Here is an 18,809-nt window from a genome sequence, read left to right as displayed (position 1 = left end):
CAGTAGAGCGCTGTGGCGTCACAGCTCACAGCAACCTCCAACTCCTGGGCTTAGGTGATTCTCTCGCCTCAGCCTCCTGAGCAGCTAGGACTACAGGCGCCTGCCACAACGCCCAGCTATTTTTTTGTTGCAGTTTGGATGGGGCCAGGTTTGAACCCACCACCCTTGGTATATCGGGCTAGTGCCCTACTCACTAAGCCAGAGGTGCCACCCCGAGTTTTGTTAATTTTTGGTGTTTTTTAAATTATTATTTTTTTTATTTTGAGACAGAGCTGTGGTATCATAGCTCATGGCAACCTCAAACTCTTGAGCTCAAGTGATTCTCTTGCCTCAACCTCCCAAGTAGCTGGGACTACAGGTGCCCACCACAATGCCGGCTAGTTTTTCTAGTTTTTTTTTTTATTGTTGGGGATTCATTGAGGGTTCAATAAGCCAGGTTACACTGATAGTTTTTCTAGTTTTAATAGAGACTGGGTTTCGTTCTTGCTCAGGCTGGTCTTAAACTCCTGAGGTCAGACAATTCACCTGACTTGGCCTCCCAGAGTGCTAGGATTATTATTGTCTAGTTGACCTTGACTTTTTTTTTGTTTGAGGCAAAGTCTCAAGTTGTTGCCCTGGGTAGAGTGCTAGAGTGCTGTGGTGTCATAGCTTACAGTAATCTCCAGCTTGGGCTCAAGTGATCCTCTTGCCTCAATTTTTTTTTTTTTTGAGACAGAGCCTCAAGCTGTTGCCGTGGGTAGAGTGCTGTGGCATTACAGCTCACGGTCATCTCCAACTCCTAGGCTCAAGCAATTCACACACCTCTACCTCCCAAGTAGCTGGGACTATAGGTACCTGCCACAATGCCTGGCTATTTTTTGGTGGCAGCCGTCATTGTTGTTTGGCGGGGCTGGGCTGGATTCAAACCCGCCAGCTCAGGTATATGTAGCTCATGCCTTACCCGCTTGAGCCACAGGCACCGAACTGTCAGTCTTTCTGTGTTTAGTAGAGACGGGGTCTTGTTTTTTGTTTTGTTTTGTTTTTTGAGACAGAGCCTCAAGCTGTAACCCTGGGTAGAGTGCTGTGGCATCACAGCTCACAGCAACCTCCAACTCCTGGGCTCAAGCGATTCTCCTGCCTCTGCCTCCCAAGTAGCTAGGACTACAGGTGCCCACCACAACGCCCGGCTATTTTTTTTTTTTTTTTTGGTGGCAGCCGTTATTGTTGTTTGGTGGGTCTGGGCAGGATTCGAAACCGCCAGCTCAGGTGTATGTGGCTGGCTCCTTAGCCACTTGAGCCACAGGCGCCGGGTCTTGTTTTTTTTTTTCAGTCTGGTCTTGAATTTGTGAGCTCGAGTAATCTACCCGCCTCAACCTCCCAGAGTGCTAGGATTACAGGCGTGAGCCAACACACCCTGCCTGACCTTAACTTCTATATGAGAGTGACTGAGTGAATGTTTAGGGGTTGGGGAAGGCAGAGTTTCTCCTGGGGCCCTATGAAAAGCCAGTGAGGTGGGGCATCGGTTAGAGTAAGGAAGGGGTGCCTGGGATTTAAGGGCCTGAGCTACTGCACCTGGCCAAGTTTTTTAACTTTTGTTGTACTTGTGTGACTTGAAAATGGGAATTTTTTTTTTTTTTTTTGCCAGGGCTGGGTTTGAACCCACCACCTCCAGCATAGGGGACCCACGCCCTGCTCCATTGAGCCACAGGCACCGCCTTTTTTTTTTTTTTGAGACAGTTTCACAATGTCACCCTCAGTAGAGAACTATGGCATCACAGCTCACAGCAAGCAACCTCAAACTCTTGGGATTAAGCGATTCTCTTGCTTCAGCCTCCTAAGAAGTTGGGACTACAGATGCCCGCCATAATGCCCAGCTGTTGTTGTAGTAGTTGTTGTTTAGCAGGCCTTGGCCCGGTTTGAACCTGGCAGACTGGGTGTGTGTGGCTGGCACCCTAACCACTGAGCTATCAGCGCTGAGCCGAATTTTTGCTGAGCTCAAGGCTCTTATAATCTTGTGTTGGTAATGTTTTCTTAAAGATTATTGGCATTGATTCCTGAAGTTTTCCATTATAATTTGCTTGAACCAGGTTACTTGAATTAGTGCAGAGAGGCTTGAGATCAACCAAAGGTTCAGACCCTAAGTTAGTGGTAGCTCTGCTGCTCTTACTATTCTGAGATAATCTATGTTATTGACCCCTTTTGTCTTATCTAGTTGACCTTAACTTAAAGGACTGGCTGGCTGGCCTGGGAAACAGTGGCCCAGTTTTGGATGACTGTTGGTTAGTGGTTAGAAGCCTGCCTGGATTCAGGCAGGGCTGAATAATGTCAGATTTCACCTCTGCCACTAATTGCTCCTAGGGTAAGGAGACGCAAATACCTTGTTTCAGGAGATGCTGGATATTCTTTGAACAGGCCAGCGTGGAGTTTTCTGACCTTTGGCTTAATGGGAACAAAAAAAAGCATTCCCTTTCTTTGTGTCCAGACAAGACCTCAGTGAATTATAGACATTGGCAGATTTCTTTTCTTTTCTTTTTTTTTTTTGCAGTTTTTGACCGGGGCCCGGTTTGAACCCACCACCTCCGGTATATGGGGCCGGCACCCTACTCCTTGAGCCACAGGTGCCACATTGGCAGATTTCTTAGGGAGGCAGCATAGAATGAAAGAGGAGACACTTGACTACTTCCTGACCTGAAAGGGCCCCAAAGGAATCTGAAGCTGCCATCCTGATCAGAGAGTGGAGATGGGTCTCCAGAAGTGAGTGATGAACGAGGTAGAGGGCACCACTCTTAGGCAGGATTGGGTCCTGCTCCTCTGGGTACAAGGCCACGAGGCTTTGGAGAGTTCCTCCTCTTGTCCTATATACCCATCTCAGGGCTGTGGCTTCCCTGAGAGCTAGTTGTTCTATTGCTCTTGAAGGTGGGGCTTTGACAGGAGGCTAGAGAGGCAGGAAAGCAGAGCTGAGATTCTTTCCATTGCCATTCCTGGGCTGGGATTGCACTCAGCAGGTATTGCCTAGGAACATAGGTGAGTGCATCGGACTTCTGTGCAGACCTTTTGCAGAATGGTAATTCTGGAAATGCTGGCTGTATGAAGAGTGACTGAGTGAATGTTTAGGGGCTGGGAAAGGCAGAGTTTCTGCTGGGGCCCTGTTAAAAGTCAGTGTTGTGGGGTGTGGGTGAGAGTAAGTAAGGGGTGCCCTGGATTAAAGGCCATCTTCCCTAATTGCTTTTCATCTAAGAGGTAAGGGCATGAGGGATGGTTAGGAGGAGGTGATCAGGATGCTGGGGCCTGAGATAGCTCTTACCAGAAGCTTCAGTGACAGGTAAAATTGTGGGAGATGAAGGGATTGTATCCTTGAGACCATGCTGGGAGTCCAGCAAATGGTGAGACTCCTGAATGGTATCTACTTGTATTTTTCTCCCTTAGTGTCAACATGGTTGCCCAGGGTCCCAGGTGAAGGAGAGGCATGAAGGTCTCAGCATACATGAGCGCCTGATCCATCCTCTCCCCTTCCCCTCCTGGACAAGCATGGGGTGGGTGTGTCCACTTTCTGACACTATGGCAGTGGCCCTGATGGTTGCATTTGGCTAATTTCAGGAATCTGGCAGCAGTATGTCTAGCACCATGCACCTGCCCAAGCACAGGCAGTGTGGTGGGCTGTAGGGGCCTCCACCTGCTCAACCTTCCTCCCAATTTCCCCTATAGAGCCTGGCTCCTGGAGCTGGAACCACAGGAATCTCAGCCACCTGCCTGTTGGTGCCTTCTAAGACCTCTGGAGATGGGGTCTGCTGCTCTCTCACAATGTCCTGCAAGATGTAGCTGGTGGAGCCCTAGGGCACCTGAGTTGCCTGAAGCGGCTAGTCCTCACTCCCAACTGGCCCTCCTGCCCCAGACTTCTCAGCCACCCTGGGCTCTTTGCTTCGTCTCGACCTGTCTCACAACCTACTCACCACCCTGCTCCCCAGTACCCAATGGGGTCTGGGGAGCCTTAAGCAGCTCAATCTGAGCCTCAACTAGCTGCCTACAGCAGGGTTTGGTGGCCTCTTCTGCCTATCCTGGCTGGGAACCAGCTGCAGTGGGTGAAAGGCACTATTTTGGTATCCCTGCCAGGCTTGGAAATTGTCTTTCTGGCTGGGAACAAAAATGAGCTGGAGGTTGAGGCATTTACAGCCTTGTGGGCACTGGGACTATCTCATGGACAACTGACTGTATCACCTCAAGTTCAAGGCAGTAGCCGCTATCTGGACAGCAGGTTTATAGCTGCCACTGGTCAAAAACCCTTGGACATACAACTGTGACCTGCCGGGAATCTTCAGGAAGCTGGATTGCATGTGGCCAACCTAGGCAACTTGAAGTGCTAGTTCCAGCTCTGCCTGGCCCAGATGGCCACTCTCCTTGGCATCTCAGGCACCATGCTGCTCGCTGTGGCTGTGATTATGGCTGAGCATAAACGCAGGCAGGGCCCTGGACAGGATGGGAACCTCCGTGGAGAGGTGAGGGGTGTTGCAGAGGGAAGTCAGGGTGCTAAAGAAGAGCGGAGAGAATTAGGAGGAGGAAAAGGGAATTTCCTCAGAGGTCCATGGGGTTAGGTGCCTGCAGGGAAGGGGTGGGAAAAATAGAGGCAGGCAGGAACATATGGCTGTGTTCATTTCTCAGATCCTGCAGTGTCCGCTTGTCTCTCCCTGACCTAGCAGAAGGCTGGCATCTGCCCCACCCTAGAAACTAGGATTTGACCCCTAATTCTTTCCTTCTCATTACCCCTCTGGCAAAGAGAGTAGTAAAAGAGAGGGACTTAAACCCAGAGGAATTGAGGTGCTGTGGGTACCAAGGAAAGCTTCCTTCATTCTGATCTCCATCATCCTTCTCAGATTTATCTCTGGCCTCTGCTGATGGAGATTTGAGTAGAATCTGGTTGCTAAGATGGGAGCATTGCACCTGTGGGGACAGCCCAAGCAGACTGCTAGGGCTATTTTATGGACTTACTATACATAGTCCCAGTTTGGTCCAACTCTTTAGGGCTGTGCATTAAATCAGATGGGTGAAGAGACTTGAAAAATGAAACCAGTTGGAAAGATGATTCTGTACCTTTTGCCTGTATTATAAAGAAAACTTGCTCTGTGTGGTGGTTGCTCATGGGTGGAGGTAGTCGAAATGACTTTTAACCCAGACTTTTTCTTTGCTTACAGATCTCCCCATCCCCCAGCACACATACAGTCCCACACATACAATCCCATTGCCTAGTTCTTTCTATCAGTATATCCTCTCTCACACTTTTTTTTTCTGCTATACATAGCCATATCCTAATGACTGTTAAGAAAGAAGTGTGAAAAGGTGTTTTGTTGGCCACCTTCTAGTGGCTGACTGGTAATTTTTAATTCACATGGTCAGGAATCATTTGTACATGAGCCCCTTCTCCCCTCCCCACAGAATTGGAAGTAGACTTTATGAATTAAATGGCCTATTGAGGGTGTTTTCATGGTCTTAACCTTCAACATTGGAGGGTGAACCCATGTGTTAATGGATTTATGTGTGCAGTATGATAGGTGGTGGCATCTCTGGTGACAACCCCAAACCGCCTGGAAGTTTTCCCCATTTTTCAGTAGATATCTATGAACACCTTACTATGAACTAGACATAGTGATAACACCTTTTGTTTATTTATCTGTGTGGCACTTATTTCCTGAGTGTATCCTGTATACTAGGCCCTGAGGGATGTACAGATGGTACCTAATTTAGGATGGTTAGGATTTTTCTTCGTTTCTTTTCTTTTCTCCCCTCCCTTTCCCTTTTCTTCTTTAAGACAGATTCTCACTCTGTTGCCCTAGCTGCAGTGCCATGGTCTTAGCCTAGCTCCCAGTGATCTCGGATTTGCCTCTGCCTCCCAAGTCACTGGTACTGAGAACACCCACGACAATGCGTGGGTATTTTTCTATTTTTAGTAAAGATTGGGTATCTTGTTCAGTCTGTCTCGAACTCCTGAGCTCGTGTGAGCCACCATGCCTGGCCGATTTAGGATTTTTCAAATATATGATGGTGTGAATGTGATTTGCATTCACTAGAAACCATTTCTTGTAAAGCCGTGCATTTTTAACTTAATATATATTTACCTGATGATGAGTCCATGGGGGATGTAACCCCATTGTAAGTCAAGGAACATCCATAAATAGTAAACAGAAATCATACTCTGTATTTGTTCTCATGGAGCCTGTAATCTTGTGGGGGAAGTTTGTCATTAATAAAAGAATCGCAGGCCGGATGCAGTGGCTCACGCTCATAATCCTAGCATTTTTAGAAGATAAGGCAGGAGGATTGCTTGAGGTCAGGAGTTTGAGACCAGCCTTAGTAAGAGCAAGACTTGGTCTCTACTAAAAATAGAAAAATTAGCCAGATGCAGTGGCTCGTACCTTTAGTCTCAGCTACTCAGGAGGCCGAGGCAGGAGGATCGCTTGAGTCCAGAAGTTTGAGGTTGCTGTGAGCTATAACGATGCCAGTGGACTCTACTCAGGGTGACAGACTGTCTCAAAAAATAAATCAAAAATAAATCACAAATATATCATTGCCACTTTGCTAAGTGATTCAAAAGGAGGGTAGTTATGTTAGGAGCTGAGAACAAACTTCGAAGAGTCCAAAGGTGAGTAGGGAAGACCAGTTGAAAGGCTGCTGCAGTTAAAACTGCCAAAAGATGATAACTTGGGCTAGTGTGAGAGCATGGGAGCTGGTGAAAATAGACTGATTTGAGAGGTCCCAAATGTCCACATTAGATCTCTCTCTTAGGGGATGGACCACGACCAACCAGGTGACTGAGCCAGAAGGACCCCCTTTATTTGAACTTAATAGAAGCAGGGAAATTTCCTCTGGTGTGTGTACCATTTATTGAACCCCTACTATGTGCTAGGATCAAATCTGCCACATTTAAACTTCAAACAATTCTGAGGTAGATATCATTAACTCCATTTCATGAGTCCAAAATTACAGGGTTGGAGTTGGGATTAGAGCCTAGGTCTGGCTGCATTTAAAGACCAGTTGGTTTCAATACATGAAATTACACATTCCAAGACTTATAATGTCCTGACCCCACTGTTCCTTTCTCTAGTCTAGTTTTCAATTTTGCAGGTACAATGAAAAGCCCAGAAGTCTCCATGGGCAGGGGGAAGACTGAAGTTCGCAGCGGGAACACCTCCTTCGTGTCGGAACTAGAATAGACAACGTTGTTTCCCGGCGGGAGGGGAAAAGAAAAGGCGAGACACCCGGAAGTTTCGTGCCCATTTCGCGCCGGCCTCTCTGACGGAGTGAAGCCGCTGCCCTTTCTGCCCTTTCCCAAAATGGCGTCTGAAATAGGTTCGAGACGGTGGATGCTGCAGCTGCTCATGCAGTTGGGTTCGGTGCTGCTCACACGATGTCCCTTTTGGGGCTGCTTCAGCCAACTCATGCTGTATGCTGAGAGGGCTGAGGCGCGCCGGTGAGAAGGCCCATGTAGCCGCCGGACGCGGTGGGGGGCGGTACGGCTCGTCCCAGGAACGGGGGTGCGGTGATGTGGGGAAGAAGTTGGGAGCCAAAAGTTGGGGCCTTTGGACTGGGAGGAATTGAGGCCTCGTTTGTAAGGTCCGGGCCAGATCTGGTGGGGCGGTTCTAGCCTTGAGAGGGGGCTCCAGTTCGGGGGAGCAGTTGAGCTTGTGGGAACTCAGGGGCTCTTCTTCTCCCTTCATTCTGTCCTCGTTGCTTCCCACTCTTGGCTCGCAGGAAGCCCGACATCCCAGTGCCTTATCTGTATTTCGACATGGGGGCGGCCGTGCTGTGTGCTAGCTTCATGTCCTTTGGAGTGAAGCGGCGCTGGTTCGCGCTAGGGGCTGCACTCCAGCTGGCCGTTAGCACCTATGCCGCCTACATCGGGGGCTACGTCCACTACGGGGACTGGCTGAAGGTGAGCGCCTCCGCCCTAGAAGGGGCTTCGCTGTGGGTGATGGGGAGTCAGCGGCCAAAGCTCAGGGCAGTTGTTGGGCGATGCGCTGTACTGGTGGATAACTGTGTGAAGACGGGGAGGGCGGAACCTCTTCAGGTTTGTAGAGATTACAGATCGCAGAAATGGAAACTGTGTGAAGACGGGGAGGGCGGAACCTCTCCAGGTTTGTAGAGATTACAGATCGCAGAAATGGAAGGATCTTAGCGACAACGCAAACGCAAACCTCCCCTCTAGAATGTGGAAACTGAGATCCGGAGATGGGAAACATTTTCCCAAAGTCACCCGACAGTTAGTTAACATACTGGTGGAACCAGAAGTCACCTGGTTCCCAGAATCTTTTTTTGAGACAGTCTCGCTTTGTCACCCTCGGTAGAGTGCCTTGGCTTCACTCTATAATTTAAGCTCCCAGCAACCTTAAACTCTTGGGCTTAAGCGATTCTCTTGCCTCAGCCTCCCAAGTAGCTGGGACTACAGGCGTCTGCCACAACACTGGCTATTTTTAGAGACAAGGTCTCGCTCTGGCTCAGGCTGGTCTCGAACCCGTGAGCTCAGGCAATCCGTTCTCCTCGGCCTCCCAGAGTGCTAGGATTACAGGCTTGAGCTCACCTGGCCTGGTTCCCAGAATCTTTAAACCATTAAATCTAGTAATCTCAGAGTCATAGGGCAAAAGGGACCTTGGCGGGTTCAATGTAATTAATCTTAGCATAGCATTTAAGCCCGTAACTGCCAGAACCTGTGTCAGGTGCTGCAGGCTTGCAGATGAGTTTGCACAAAGGCACTACCCTCAAGGAAGGGACCAACGGTCCAGTAGGGGAGGGAGATTAGTGGGTATTTGTTTTTGAGACATGGTCTCTGTCAACCAGGGTGGAGTGAAGTGGTGAGATTGTAATTCACTCCAACCTCAAGTTCCTGGGCTTAAGTGTTCCTACTGCCTCAGCCTTCCAAGTAGCTAGGACTACAGGCATGCATTGCCATGTCTGGCTAATATATATATATTTTTTTCTTTCCTTTTATTGAAAAAAATTTTAGAAAATGGCAGTTCATAAAAGGCCATAAACAAATCAACAAGGATACACTAGGGGAATATTTTTAATTTTTTTTATAAACAGGATCTCACTATATTGCCCAAGCCAGTCTCAAACTCTTGGCCTCAAGCAATCTTCCTGCCTTGGCCTCCCAAAGTGCTGGGGTTACAGGCTTGAGCCACTATTCCTGGCCCTGTTTTTTGTTTTGTTTTCTTTTTGTTGTTGTTGTTGTTGTTTTGTTTTAATGGAATAGACCTTGTACCATATAGAGCAGTGGTTCTCAACCTTCCTAATGCCACCGCCCTTGAATACAATTCCTGTGGGTCTTGACCCACAGGTTGAGAACCACTGATACAGAGAAAAAACACCAGGATGAGAGTCTGCAGACGTGGGGATAGGGAGAGGGTAAATACAGCATGTTTGGGTTCTGCCACTTACTGTAGGATCTTGGATAATTTTCTCAATTCCTCTGGGTCTCAGTTTCCACTTCTGTATAAAATAATTATCTATCTCTGCTATTACTGTCCACCAAGCTTGGAAATGGTAAGAGGGTTCATCAGATGGAATGGGATGTGTAAAGAATGGCAGTTCTGCACTCTGGGCAGCCAGGAGAAATGTGGTGGCTGCAGTTCCTGACTGGGGTCCCTTTGCTCGGCCTAGGTCCGTATGTATTCTCGCACAGTTGCCGTCATCGGTGGCTTTCTTGTGCTTGCCAGCGGTGCTGGGGAGCTGTATCGTCGGAAACCCCGCAGCCGCTCCCTACAGTCCACCGGCCAGGTGTTCCTGGGCATCTACCTCATCTGTGTGGTAGGTTGGGGGTCTGTTGGTTGGAGGTGCCTGGCTAGGAGTGAGATGTGAGCCCAGGCCTAGCAGAACAAGGCTTTGCATGTAGTTCCTGAAGGCTTGGGGCCTGGGAATTGCCTGGCCAGTTTCCAGGCCTTAGGGGCCTTCCAAATGCCTGAGACCTGGCTGAGAGCTCCTTCTTCAAACATTATTGCCGCCAGGTAGAGAAGAAATTGGATTGACCATTCAATCCCAACCCTATGAACCAAGAGAATAAAATGGAGTGATTCTCTCATGGCTCCAGCCCCCAGAGGGCTAGGAGAGGGGACAAAGAAGTGGTTTGGCGGCCCCAACTGGGATTCTGCCCCCTAGGGCTGATGGAGCTTCCTGGGGTAGCCAGTTATGGTACTCCCTGGTACTAGGGGAGGGCCCAAGCCACTGGGCCTTATCTTAGTTACTGGGTATTACATCTCCTGTGCCACGCTGTGTAGGCTTTCATGGTTTATTTGGAGGTGGGAGCTCTAGTCTGACTGGAGACACACTTCTTCCCTCCATAGCCCCCAGGGTGAGGGGAGACATAGTCCGTAACCTCCTGGACTTACAAAGTCTGAGGAGGAGATAAAGGCTTTCCTTTGTCTTAAAGTCCCCATCTGAGTGGGGTGTCAGAAGCCTACCTTGCAGGGGTTGACTTATAGGTGCCATCTCAGTCTCATGGGTGGCCTTTCCCAGACAGCCTTCTCAGCCTTTTTGGTGAGTCTTAGAGGATGGTATGTCTCCAGGCCTACTCGCTGCAGCACAGCAAGGAGGACCGGCTGGCGTATCTGAACCATCTCCCAGGAGGGGAGCTGATGATCCAGCTTTTCTTCGTGCTGTATGGCATCCTGGCCCTGGCCTTCCTGTCGGGCTACTACGTGACCCTGGCTGCCCAGATCCTGGCTGTACTGCTGCCCCCAGTCATGCTGCTTATTGATGGCAATGTTGCTTATTGGCACAACATGCGGCGTGTTGAGTTCTGGAACCAAATGAAGCTCCTTGGAGAGAGTGTGGGCATCTTTGGGGCTGCTGTCATCCTGGCCACTGACGGCTGAGTTGCACGGCGAGAGGCTGAGATGGGCGCAGGGAGCCACTGAGGGCCACCCTGCCTTCCTCCTTGCTGGCCCAGTTGCTGTTTATTTATACTTTTTGGTCTGTTTGTTTGATTCCTTGCTGGTTTTTTCTTTTTTTGCATTGTTAAGAGGCCGGTCTTTTTCCCAGCCTGGGCTTGACCCTTGGGAAGGTGGGAGCCCTGGCACTAATGCCTCACAGGTTTTTCGTTTTCTTGTTTATTAGGAGAACTGAGGCCAGCTGCTCCCTGGGCCTCCTGGCCCTGGGAAGGGAATAAGATGGCCAAGGGTGTGGGTATCTTAAGAGTGGGAGACAAGGAAAGATGGTGGAGATCAGAAGTGAGCAAATATGAAAAATTCCTTTTTGAACCTAGCAGATGCAGGTAGGCTCTGCTGTGCTTTCCAGAGACCGAGTCTGTGGAAACTCAACACATGTGCATCAGGCCCAGGAGGAGCAAAGGGCCTGGGCACCACAGAAGTCATGTGGATTCTCAGGATATGCTGGGACAGAAACGGTACCAACTCTGTGTCACCTACCTTGACAGCAGAGCAGGACCTGGTCTGCTCTGGGCTATGCGGGGGTGGAGCAGGCAGTGGCCAGTTTTTCCCCTGATGCCACCTCTGTCTCCAGTTCTGTGGTTGGCCTGGTGGGGGTTGAATGCCCTCCCAAACACCAGACCACACAGTCCTCCAAAAATAAACATTTTATATAGACATTTGGTTTTGTTTCACTGTTCTCCCCACAGGGCACTTTGCCGCTGGCTCAGACAGATCTTGGGTTTCTTCAAAGACCCTATCTGGTTAAGCCCCACCTTGGTCCTCCCATGACTTTTCCCCTGTTCCTGAATTTCCCACGGATCTTTAGCTCTTTTTAAGACTCTCAAAATCCTCACAGTACTATATGCTTTTGCTCTCTCACCCCAATCCCTCTTGTCTTTTCCTCCCCATTTGGAGCTCGTTCTTTTAAAGAAATCTTTGGTGAGAGCAGCTAGAGAACTACCATTCAGTGTCTATTATGAAGCTGAGTATTTTACATTTTACACATGAGGAAATGGAGGCTCGGAGGTGAGCAGCTTGTCTAAAGCCACAGAGCAAATCCAGACTAGCACAGCTGGATTCCAGGTCAGACCTATCTCATACCCAAGCCCAGATGTGTACTCAACATGACCCATTCCCTGGAGGAGGCTTCTTGGGTTCTATCACTGCCCCTGCTGTGCCTTGATGGTCTCTTCATTGAATGTGTCCCTTCATTTCCTTGCACCTGTGACAAAAAGTGTAGTCCCAGAAGAAGTCCTAGCTGTGGTTCTTGCAGGTGAAAGATGACCTACACCTGTCTGGGCTTGGCCCTGAACCTCGCCTGGAAAGGGAACTGTGGGGATGAGGGCACAACAGCTAGGCTGCTGTTGCCTGGTCTGTGGAATAGCCTAGGGATGGGAAGCTCCTCAGGGCTGCTGACACCCAGGTAAGTCATCCTGGGGCCCACCATCTCATTGGGTCCTTGACTCCCCCAGAAGTCCCTTGGTCTCCAGCCCTCAAGATCTTATTCCCAGAGGGTAACTAACTTCCTTTCAACTGTGAGCTGACTCATAGACAGGTATTTGTGTTTTAATCAATACCTCCTGGAAAATCACTGCAAGAGCCAAAGGAATTAAAATGAATGGTAGAATATCAGGTAGGGGGTAGCACCTGTGGTCAAGTGGGCGGCCCCATATGCTGGACGTGGCAGGTTCAAACCCAGTCCCGGCCAAAAAAAAAAAAAGAATATCAGGTAGGCAGGGGTGATATTTTGGGCAAGAGAATCTCAAAACACAGCACAGAGGCCACAGAAATCTGGCCCACTCTTCAGATTAGCCCTGAGAGTAGCCCTGGAAGGCACCCCCACCCCCACCCCCATTCCCAGGTTAAATATTGAAGCCATCTGCCTGACTTTGGGGCAAGTCAGGGGCTTAGGTGGGCACCCCTCCTTCCTGTGCTTGTCCCACTTGGGCACCACTCTTGGTAGAGCCAAGGCTGCTGATTCCTCTACAGATCACTCAGCCAATGAGCCCCTTTCAGCCTGTGGCTGCCTGGGGTCACCCTCGGGGTGTGGCTTTTGGTTCACCCTGGCTGTCCCAGGGCCTGCAGAGTCTATGGTGAAGGTCAGCTGCCTGGGTCAGAAACTGGCTTGCAGAAGGAGTCTGGCAGCCCTTTGGCATGGTTGACCAACTCATAGGAGTCCCGGATATCTGCTAGGCCAAACCAGAAGAAGATCCACTGCTTGTTAGAGAAGCTGCCATCGCTGTGCTTGAAGTACCTGGGTTGGGGGCAGTTAAGTGAAAGCTTTTAGAGTAAGGCCAGTGTTCAGTATTCACTATTCACTGATTCTGGCTTTTTTTTTTTTTTTTTCACAGAGTCTCACTCAGTGACCCTGGGTAGAGTACCTTGACATTGTCATAGCTCACAGCAACCTCAAACTCATGGGCTCAAGAGCTCCTCTTGCTTCACCCTCTTGAGTAGCTGGGACTACAGATGCCCACCACAACACCCAGCTAATTTTTCTATTTTTAGTAGAGATGGGGTCTCACTCTTGCTCAGGCTGGTCTTGAACTCCTGAGCTCAGGCAATCCACCTGCCTTGGCCTTCCAGAGTTCTAGGATTACAGGCATGAGCCACTGTGCCTAGCACAGATTCTGTTTTTGCAAAACATTTATTGAGGACCTACTACCTGCTATGTACCCGTCTAGGACCTGTTATTTTATCCTCACAGCGGGGGCCTGAGTGGTATTGTTATTTCATAGAAGCAGCTAAGGCTCAGAGAAGTTAGATAACTTGCCAGAGTCATAGAGCTAGGAAGGTCAGAGTGAGGACGTTCCTTGCTCTCTCCACCCGGCCTTGACTGTGCAGCAGAGGGGAGGGTTGTGCACTTCTTAGTGCCCACACAGCAGAGTGATAAGGGATGAGGGGCGAGGGGGAGTCCCACTGGAGGTGTAAGGGCCTGGAATAGAACCAGAAGGGTTTTAGGATGTGTGAGGCTTAGAAGGTGCCACTTGCTTTAAGAAAGCAGGGTTAGGTGTGGTCTACCTCTAGGGAAATCCCAGGCTCCCTGTGGGTTGCCACCTTGGGAAATGTCACCAGTGCGACGCTGGGCAGGGCCTTTCCCTGGAGAAGGGAGGGCTTCTCAGCTGGTGAACCTAGGGGCGTGGTTGGCAAAGGCTGGAAAGGTGAGGGTGGGCGGGACATACCATGGATTGATGGGGTTGGTGACCCGAGACCGCCAGAAAAGCGTCTGCAGGTCCCGCCTCAGGCACTCCCAGAGCATCTGGCCGGAGCCTTGGCCCTGGCGGCTGGAGCTCACCACAAATTTGTCCAGGTACGGGGTGCCCCCCAGTACCGGCTCCATGGTCAGAATGGCTGCCGCGTTGTACCTGGTGCATCAAGAGAGAAGCAGGCTTTGACTTCTCTTTGTCCCAAAGCTACCTGTGTCCCTCGGACTGCGCCCCCTGGGGCCTGCAGGCTCACCCCTCAGAGACATAGATGGAGTGCAGCCGCGGGCGCAGCGAGGCCAAGTAGTCGTCCCGGAGCTTCTTGCCGAAGCTGGCGTTGACCAGGCCCACGAGACGGCGCTGGTCCAGGCTGTCCAGGTTGCGCACTCGCAGCATCCGCTCAGCGTTCTTGAACAGGGTCCCGGACCCTGCAGCAGAGATGAGGCGGGAGGGGCAGGTTAAGGCGGGGAACCCGGCCCCACCTATTCCTCCGTCGTGCCGCCCAGTGGGGGCTGCAAGTAGGGTAGGGGCTGGCGGTCTGAGTTTCCCTCTCAGGGACATCTGCAATGAAGTGCCTTCTGTGGTGTATTCTTATTTTTTACTCAAGGAGATGCTTTTCCCAAGCAGAGTTTGTCTCCCAAGTCCCGCCCATCGCCTGTAGTCCCACTTACTTCTCTTAACCCCGCCTCTTCCCAACGTCCATCCTCGCCGCCCCTGGTCCCACCCACCCGCCTATCTCCCACAATCTAGTACTGTCCGCCAGGTCCCACGCACAAGCCCCGCCCACCCACGGGTCTGCCCCCTCAAGCCCCGCCCACCTCTTTCCTCCCAAATTCCATCCTAGTGAGGTTCATCTCCACAAGGTTTGGGCAGGAGCTGGAAGCTCTTGCGGTGCTGTCCCCCTGCAGCTTCCAGACCGGTGGGGAAGGTTCACTCCCGAGACCCAGCCCCTGCCCGCTGGTGATCCTCACCCCTGTTGCTGAAGAGCTCGGTGAGCAGCGTGCTGGAGGCAGTTATGACAGCCGAGGCGTGGTGAGGCAGGCGGCTGAGTACATCCACGATGAGCCGTATCTGCTGCCGTTCTTTGGTGCTCACCCACTCGGCGTTGGTCACCAGGTCCAGGTCGGCGGGCAGGTTCACGTTACTGAGGACCTGCGTCCAGAGCGAGAGGGTGAGCCTCTGGCCCACAGCCGGGCACGGACCGCTCCCCTGACTCCCAGGCCTGCCCCACTGACTTGTCCTCTCTGGCTCTCTTGCCCTTATTTCCTCTGGGAGTCCCTGGCCAGCGAGGGCTCAGATCTGAGCACCAGGGACTGAACTGCTTCCCTTCCAGGAGCTCCACTCGGCTTTCCTACCCACCCAGCTTGCAAGGGACTCTGCGTGTGGCCAGTCAGGGAGGCGTGCGAGGGGCTCCAGAGAGGGTGCTCAGACAGGCAGGCCCAGACTAGCGAGGGGAGCGTGTGAAGGGTGGGGCCGCGCACCTTTTGACTGGTGTCGCGCAGGCCGCCTGTGTTATTGAGGAAGATGATTTTCGTGGGCTGCAATGCCTTGGCCAGAGACGCGGTCACCTCCAGCGAGTCTAGAAGCACTGAGCGGCGTGCAGCGGTCTCTCCGATGGGACACAGGATGGGGATGCTACCCGACTCCAGGCACCACTGCAGCAAGTCAGTCTCCACCGAGACGATGCCGCCGTAGCTGTGGGCCAGACGTGGTGCTCGAGAGGGGGACCCTCAGGTCCGCCGGACTGGGCAGGACTGGCGGAGTAGCGCGCCCTGAGAATGCCAGGGCAGGTAGGGCCAGCACTAACCTGGCATGAGGAGCTGGCTCAGCAGCGCCCAGCACCGACCCGCCGCCAAAAAAAGGCACTGCAGTGGCGGCGTTGTGTCGCAGAGCGTCCACCAGCACCTTACAGCTCTGGGAGAGCTGCGCCTTGGCCTCCCAGAAGGAAAGACAGCCCGAGGGCGCCGTGGGAGCGGGCAGCCCCAGGACCACCAGAGGCTTCATGTCCATGCGCTGCAGGAAGGCCAGGGCAAAGGCCAGACTGGATACCGCCTGCTGGCACTTGAACACCTCCTCGTCCACCTGAGGAAGAGGAGACATTCAGTGGGGGTGACACTGCCCTGAGCTGCTTAGTCCTACAGCCTGGTTCTAGGGTCGCTTAGGTGATTCCACGCTTCACATGAAGCTATTAGGCCCCGCTTCTGGCCACTGGTGCCCACCTGCTCCGCCCTTTGCCCCATTGGGTCTTCCCACTCCCTTATCTCATATTAGAGTTCCTCCCTCCGCTCCTCCCTTCGACCTTGGACTCAGGGACACCTTGGGGCCAGGGGTAATGCAAGCGGCTCCAGTCCAGATCCTTTTGAACCACTAACTGCGCCCACGGTGGGGTGCCTACAGAGCATCCCACCTTACGGTTTGAGGTCCCCAAGCTCACTCGGACTGTGTGCGAGGCTTCTGGTGGAGCACACAACCTCACCCATCCCTAGCACTTGTCTACTAGGTTCTTCTGAGCCCCCTCTCTTCCGCTGCGCAATGTGCAGCCGTTGCTGCCAGGCCGGACGAAATGTCTCCACACAGCCCTCATCCCCTTGCCGTGACAAAGCCGATGCTATGCTCACCTCGATGACTGCGAAGGGCTTGTCCGCGGAGTGATAGCAGGTTTGGAACTGCATGAGCCAGTGGCGTGCCTCCCCCGGGCTGGCCCCGCACTGGTTCAGGAAGGCCTGGATGTCCCGCTGCACCAGTGAGCGGCCAGCCGGAGGCTCGGAGGACTCAGAGACCACTGGGGGCGCGGGAGTCGGCGCCCACAATGGCTCCTCTGCCTCCTCCCGCGGGGACTGGGCCTGCGCCCAGGCTGTGCTGAGCTGGCGCCCCGGGCTGGCGCTCCCCGCCGCCCTCCGCTGAGCGCTGCAGCTCAGCCTCCGGGCGCCGACAGTGCCTCGGGAGCCGTGCAGCCTCCTGCCCACAGTCGCGGCCCGGAGGACTGCGGCCAGCCGAGCTGTCGCCATGACGACAACTAAATCCGCTTGACGCCTCAAGAGTGGCAACCTTCTGGAGCGTTGGGCACTGGGGGGCTCTTAACTTGCTGCGGGGCGGGGCTGGATCAATCCGGGGCGGGGTCCAGGAAGGGGGCCGGGAGTCGCCTCTGGGTGCATTTGAGGAGGGTCAGGCCACAGGTCAGTGGGCGGAGCCACCAGGATCTCTGCCCCTGAAGGGACTGAACCCGCTATCTGGAGTCATGAGGCCGTGATTAAGGGTTGGCGGGGTGTCTTTAATCTGCTGCCAAAGCAGGTTCCAGGAAAGGCTCAGCCCACCCAGGGGTGGCTTTGGAAGTCTTTGGAGTCTTGGATGATTAAAGGGGACTCTGACTAGGGTAAGAAGGGAGAGCAGGTGGCAGTTAGCACGTGCCTCAGGGTTGAATGAGAAGTTGGGGGAAGAGTAGAAGTAAGGAGGAGGAGTGGCAGCCTTGCTGTTGACTGAGGTCAGAGAGGATTGGAATGATCCTGAGTTTGCCAAATTCCAGCTTCTGGGTACTACCTAGAGAAATTTTGTTTTTTAATTTATGTTTGTTTTTATTTTTTTAGAAATGAAGTCTTGCTATGTTGTCCATGCTGTCTGTCCTCAAGCAAGTCTCCCTCCTAATCCTCCTAAGTGACTTCAGGCACTTTCTATTTTTTGTAGAGATGGGGGTCTCACTCTTATTCAAGCTGGTCTGGAACTCCTGAGTTCAAGCAATCCTCCCACCTCAGCCTCCTAGAGTGCTGGGATTAACAGCAGAGCCACCAGGTCCATGCTCTGTTTTTTTTCTTTTTTTTTTTTTTTTGAAACAGAGTCTCACTTTGTTGCCCTTGGTAGAGTGCTGTAGTGTCACAGCTCATAGCAACCTCAAATTCTTGGGCTTAAGCAATTCTCTTGGCTCAGCCTCCTATGTAGCTGGGACTACAGGCACCTGCCACAACACCCAGCTATTTTTTTGTTGTAGTTGTCATTGTTGCTTAACAGTCCTGGGCAGGGTTCGAATGCACCTGCCTTGGTGTATGTGGCCAGTGCCCTAACCACTGAGCTATGGGAGCCAAGCCAAGCCTGGCTATTTTTAGAGACAGGGTCTCGCTCTGGCTCAGATTTGTCTCCAACCTGTGAGCTCAGGCAAACCACCCGCCTTGTCCTCCCAAGTGCTAGGATTACAGGCGTTAACCACTGTGCCCCAGTGCAGGTCCATATTCTTTTTTTTTTTTTTTGCAATTTTTGGCCGGTGCTGGGTTTGAACCCGCCACCTCCGTTATATGGGGCTGGCGCCCTACTCCTTTGAGCCACAGGTGCAGGTCCATATTCTTAAACAAGATTTGGAAAGGACTTGAAAAACTGGAAACTTTCACAGGATGTGATTCAATGTTACTTAATACTATGTTACCAACCTCAGAGCACTGTCAGTTTACATTCTGTTCTCAGGTACACTCTGATTCAGTCTGACTCTGTTCTTTTTTTTTTTTTGGTTTTCGGCCGGGGCTGTGTTTGAACCCGCCACCTCCGGCATATGGGACTGGTGCCCTACTCCTTGAGCCACAGGCACCGCCCTGTGTTTTTTTTTTTTTTTTTTTTGTAGAGACAGAGTTTCACTTTATCGCCCTTGGTAGAGTGCCATGGCGTCACACAGCTCACAGTAACCTCCAACTCCTGGGCTTACGCGATTCTCCTGCCTCAGCCTCCCAAGTAGCTG

The 18,809-nt window shown here is 51.9% G+C and overlaps 2 protein-coding genes across 5 annotated transcripts; one reads left to right on the top strand and one right to left on the bottom strand.

The window, feature by feature from the left end:
* The first annotated feature begins 2,392 nt into the window (after positions 1 to 2,392).
* Positions 2,393 to 11,564, top strand: TMEM101 (transmembrane protein 101). 2 transcript variants are annotated; one of them, XM_053569033.1, is made up of 5 exons: positions 2,393 to 4,472; positions 7,093 to 7,438; positions 7,720 to 7,900; positions 9,625 to 9,771; positions 10,527 to 11,564. In XM_053569033.1, exons 2-5 carry the CDS (start codon positions 7,302 to 7,304, stop codon positions 10,833 to 10,835), a joined length of 774 nt encoding a protein of 257 aa, XP_053425008.1. In that variant the 5' UTR covers positions 2,393 to 4,472; positions 7,093 to 7,301; the 3' UTR covers positions 10,836 to 11,564. The 2 variants fall into 2 exon arrangements, with proteins under 2 accessions (XP_053425008.1, XP_053425009.1); XM_053569034.1 differs by having other exon boundaries at positions 7,093 to 7,478.
* Positions 11,565 to 12,762: 1,198 nt separating this feature from the next.
* Positions 12,763 to 18,593, bottom strand: NAGS (N-acetylglutamate synthase). Of its 3 annotated transcripts, XM_053569030.1 has the most exons (8): positions 16,711 to 18,593; positions 15,900 to 16,174; positions 15,574 to 15,787; positions 15,064 to 15,244; positions 14,349 to 14,520; positions 14,072 to 14,254; positions 13,663 to 13,824; positions 13,034 to 13,143 (listed from the first exon to the last, which is right to left on the bottom strand). In XM_053569030.1, the coding sequence occupies exons 1-7, from the start codon at positions 17,098 to 17,100 to the stop codon at positions 13,668 to 13,670; spliced, it is 1,572 nt and encodes a 523-aa protein (XP_053425005.1). In that variant the 5' UTR covers positions 17,101 to 18,593; the 3' UTR covers positions 13,034 to 13,143; positions 13,663 to 13,667. The 3 variants fall into 3 exon arrangements, with proteins under 3 accessions (XP_053425006.1, XP_053425004.1, XP_053425005.1); XM_053569031.1 differs by lacking the exon at positions 13,663 to 13,824 and having other exon boundaries at positions 12,763 to 13,143; positions 16,711 to 18,589; XM_053569029.1 differs by having other exon boundaries at positions 13,003 to 13,824; positions 16,711 to 18,592.
* Between the last annotated feature and the right edge of the window lie 216 nt (positions 18,594 to 18,809).

Source organism: Nycticebus coucang, chromosome 18 (assembly GCF_027406575.1).
Source record: "Nycticebus coucang isolate mNycCou1 chromosome 18, mNycCou1.pri, whole genome shotgun sequence".
In the NCBI taxonomy this organism is placed as follows: Eukaryota; Metazoa; Chordata; class Mammalia; order Primates; family Lorisidae; genus Nycticebus; species Nycticebus coucang.
This window is presented reverse-complemented; position numbering and strand designations above follow the sequence as displayed.

Coding starts and splice junctions, on each gene's coding strand:
- NAGS (XM_053569030.1), bottom strand. CDS start 17,100: ATGGCGACAGCTCGGCTGGCCGCAGTCCTCCGGGCCGCGACTGTGGGC. Junction 14,521..15,063: donor CGAGCTCTTCAGCAACAGGG/GTGAGGATCACC, acceptor TCTCTGCTGCAG/GGTCCGGGACCCTGTTCAAG. Junction 13,825..14,071: donor ACCAACCCCATCAATCCATG/GTATGTCCCGCC, acceptor GTTCTATTCCAG/GCCCTTACACCTCCAGTGGG.
- TMEM101 (XM_053569033.1), top strand. CDS start 7,302: ATGGCGTCTGAAATAGGTTCGAGACGGTGGATGCTGCAGCTGCTCATG. Junction 7,901..9,624: donor ACTACGGGGACTGGCTGAAG/GTGAGCGCCTCC, acceptor TGCTCGGCCTAG/GTCCGTATGTATTCTCGCAC. Junction 9,772..10,526: donor GCATCTACCTCATCTGTGTG/GTAGGTTGGGGG, acceptor GTATGTCTCCAG/GCCTACTCGCTGCAGCACAG.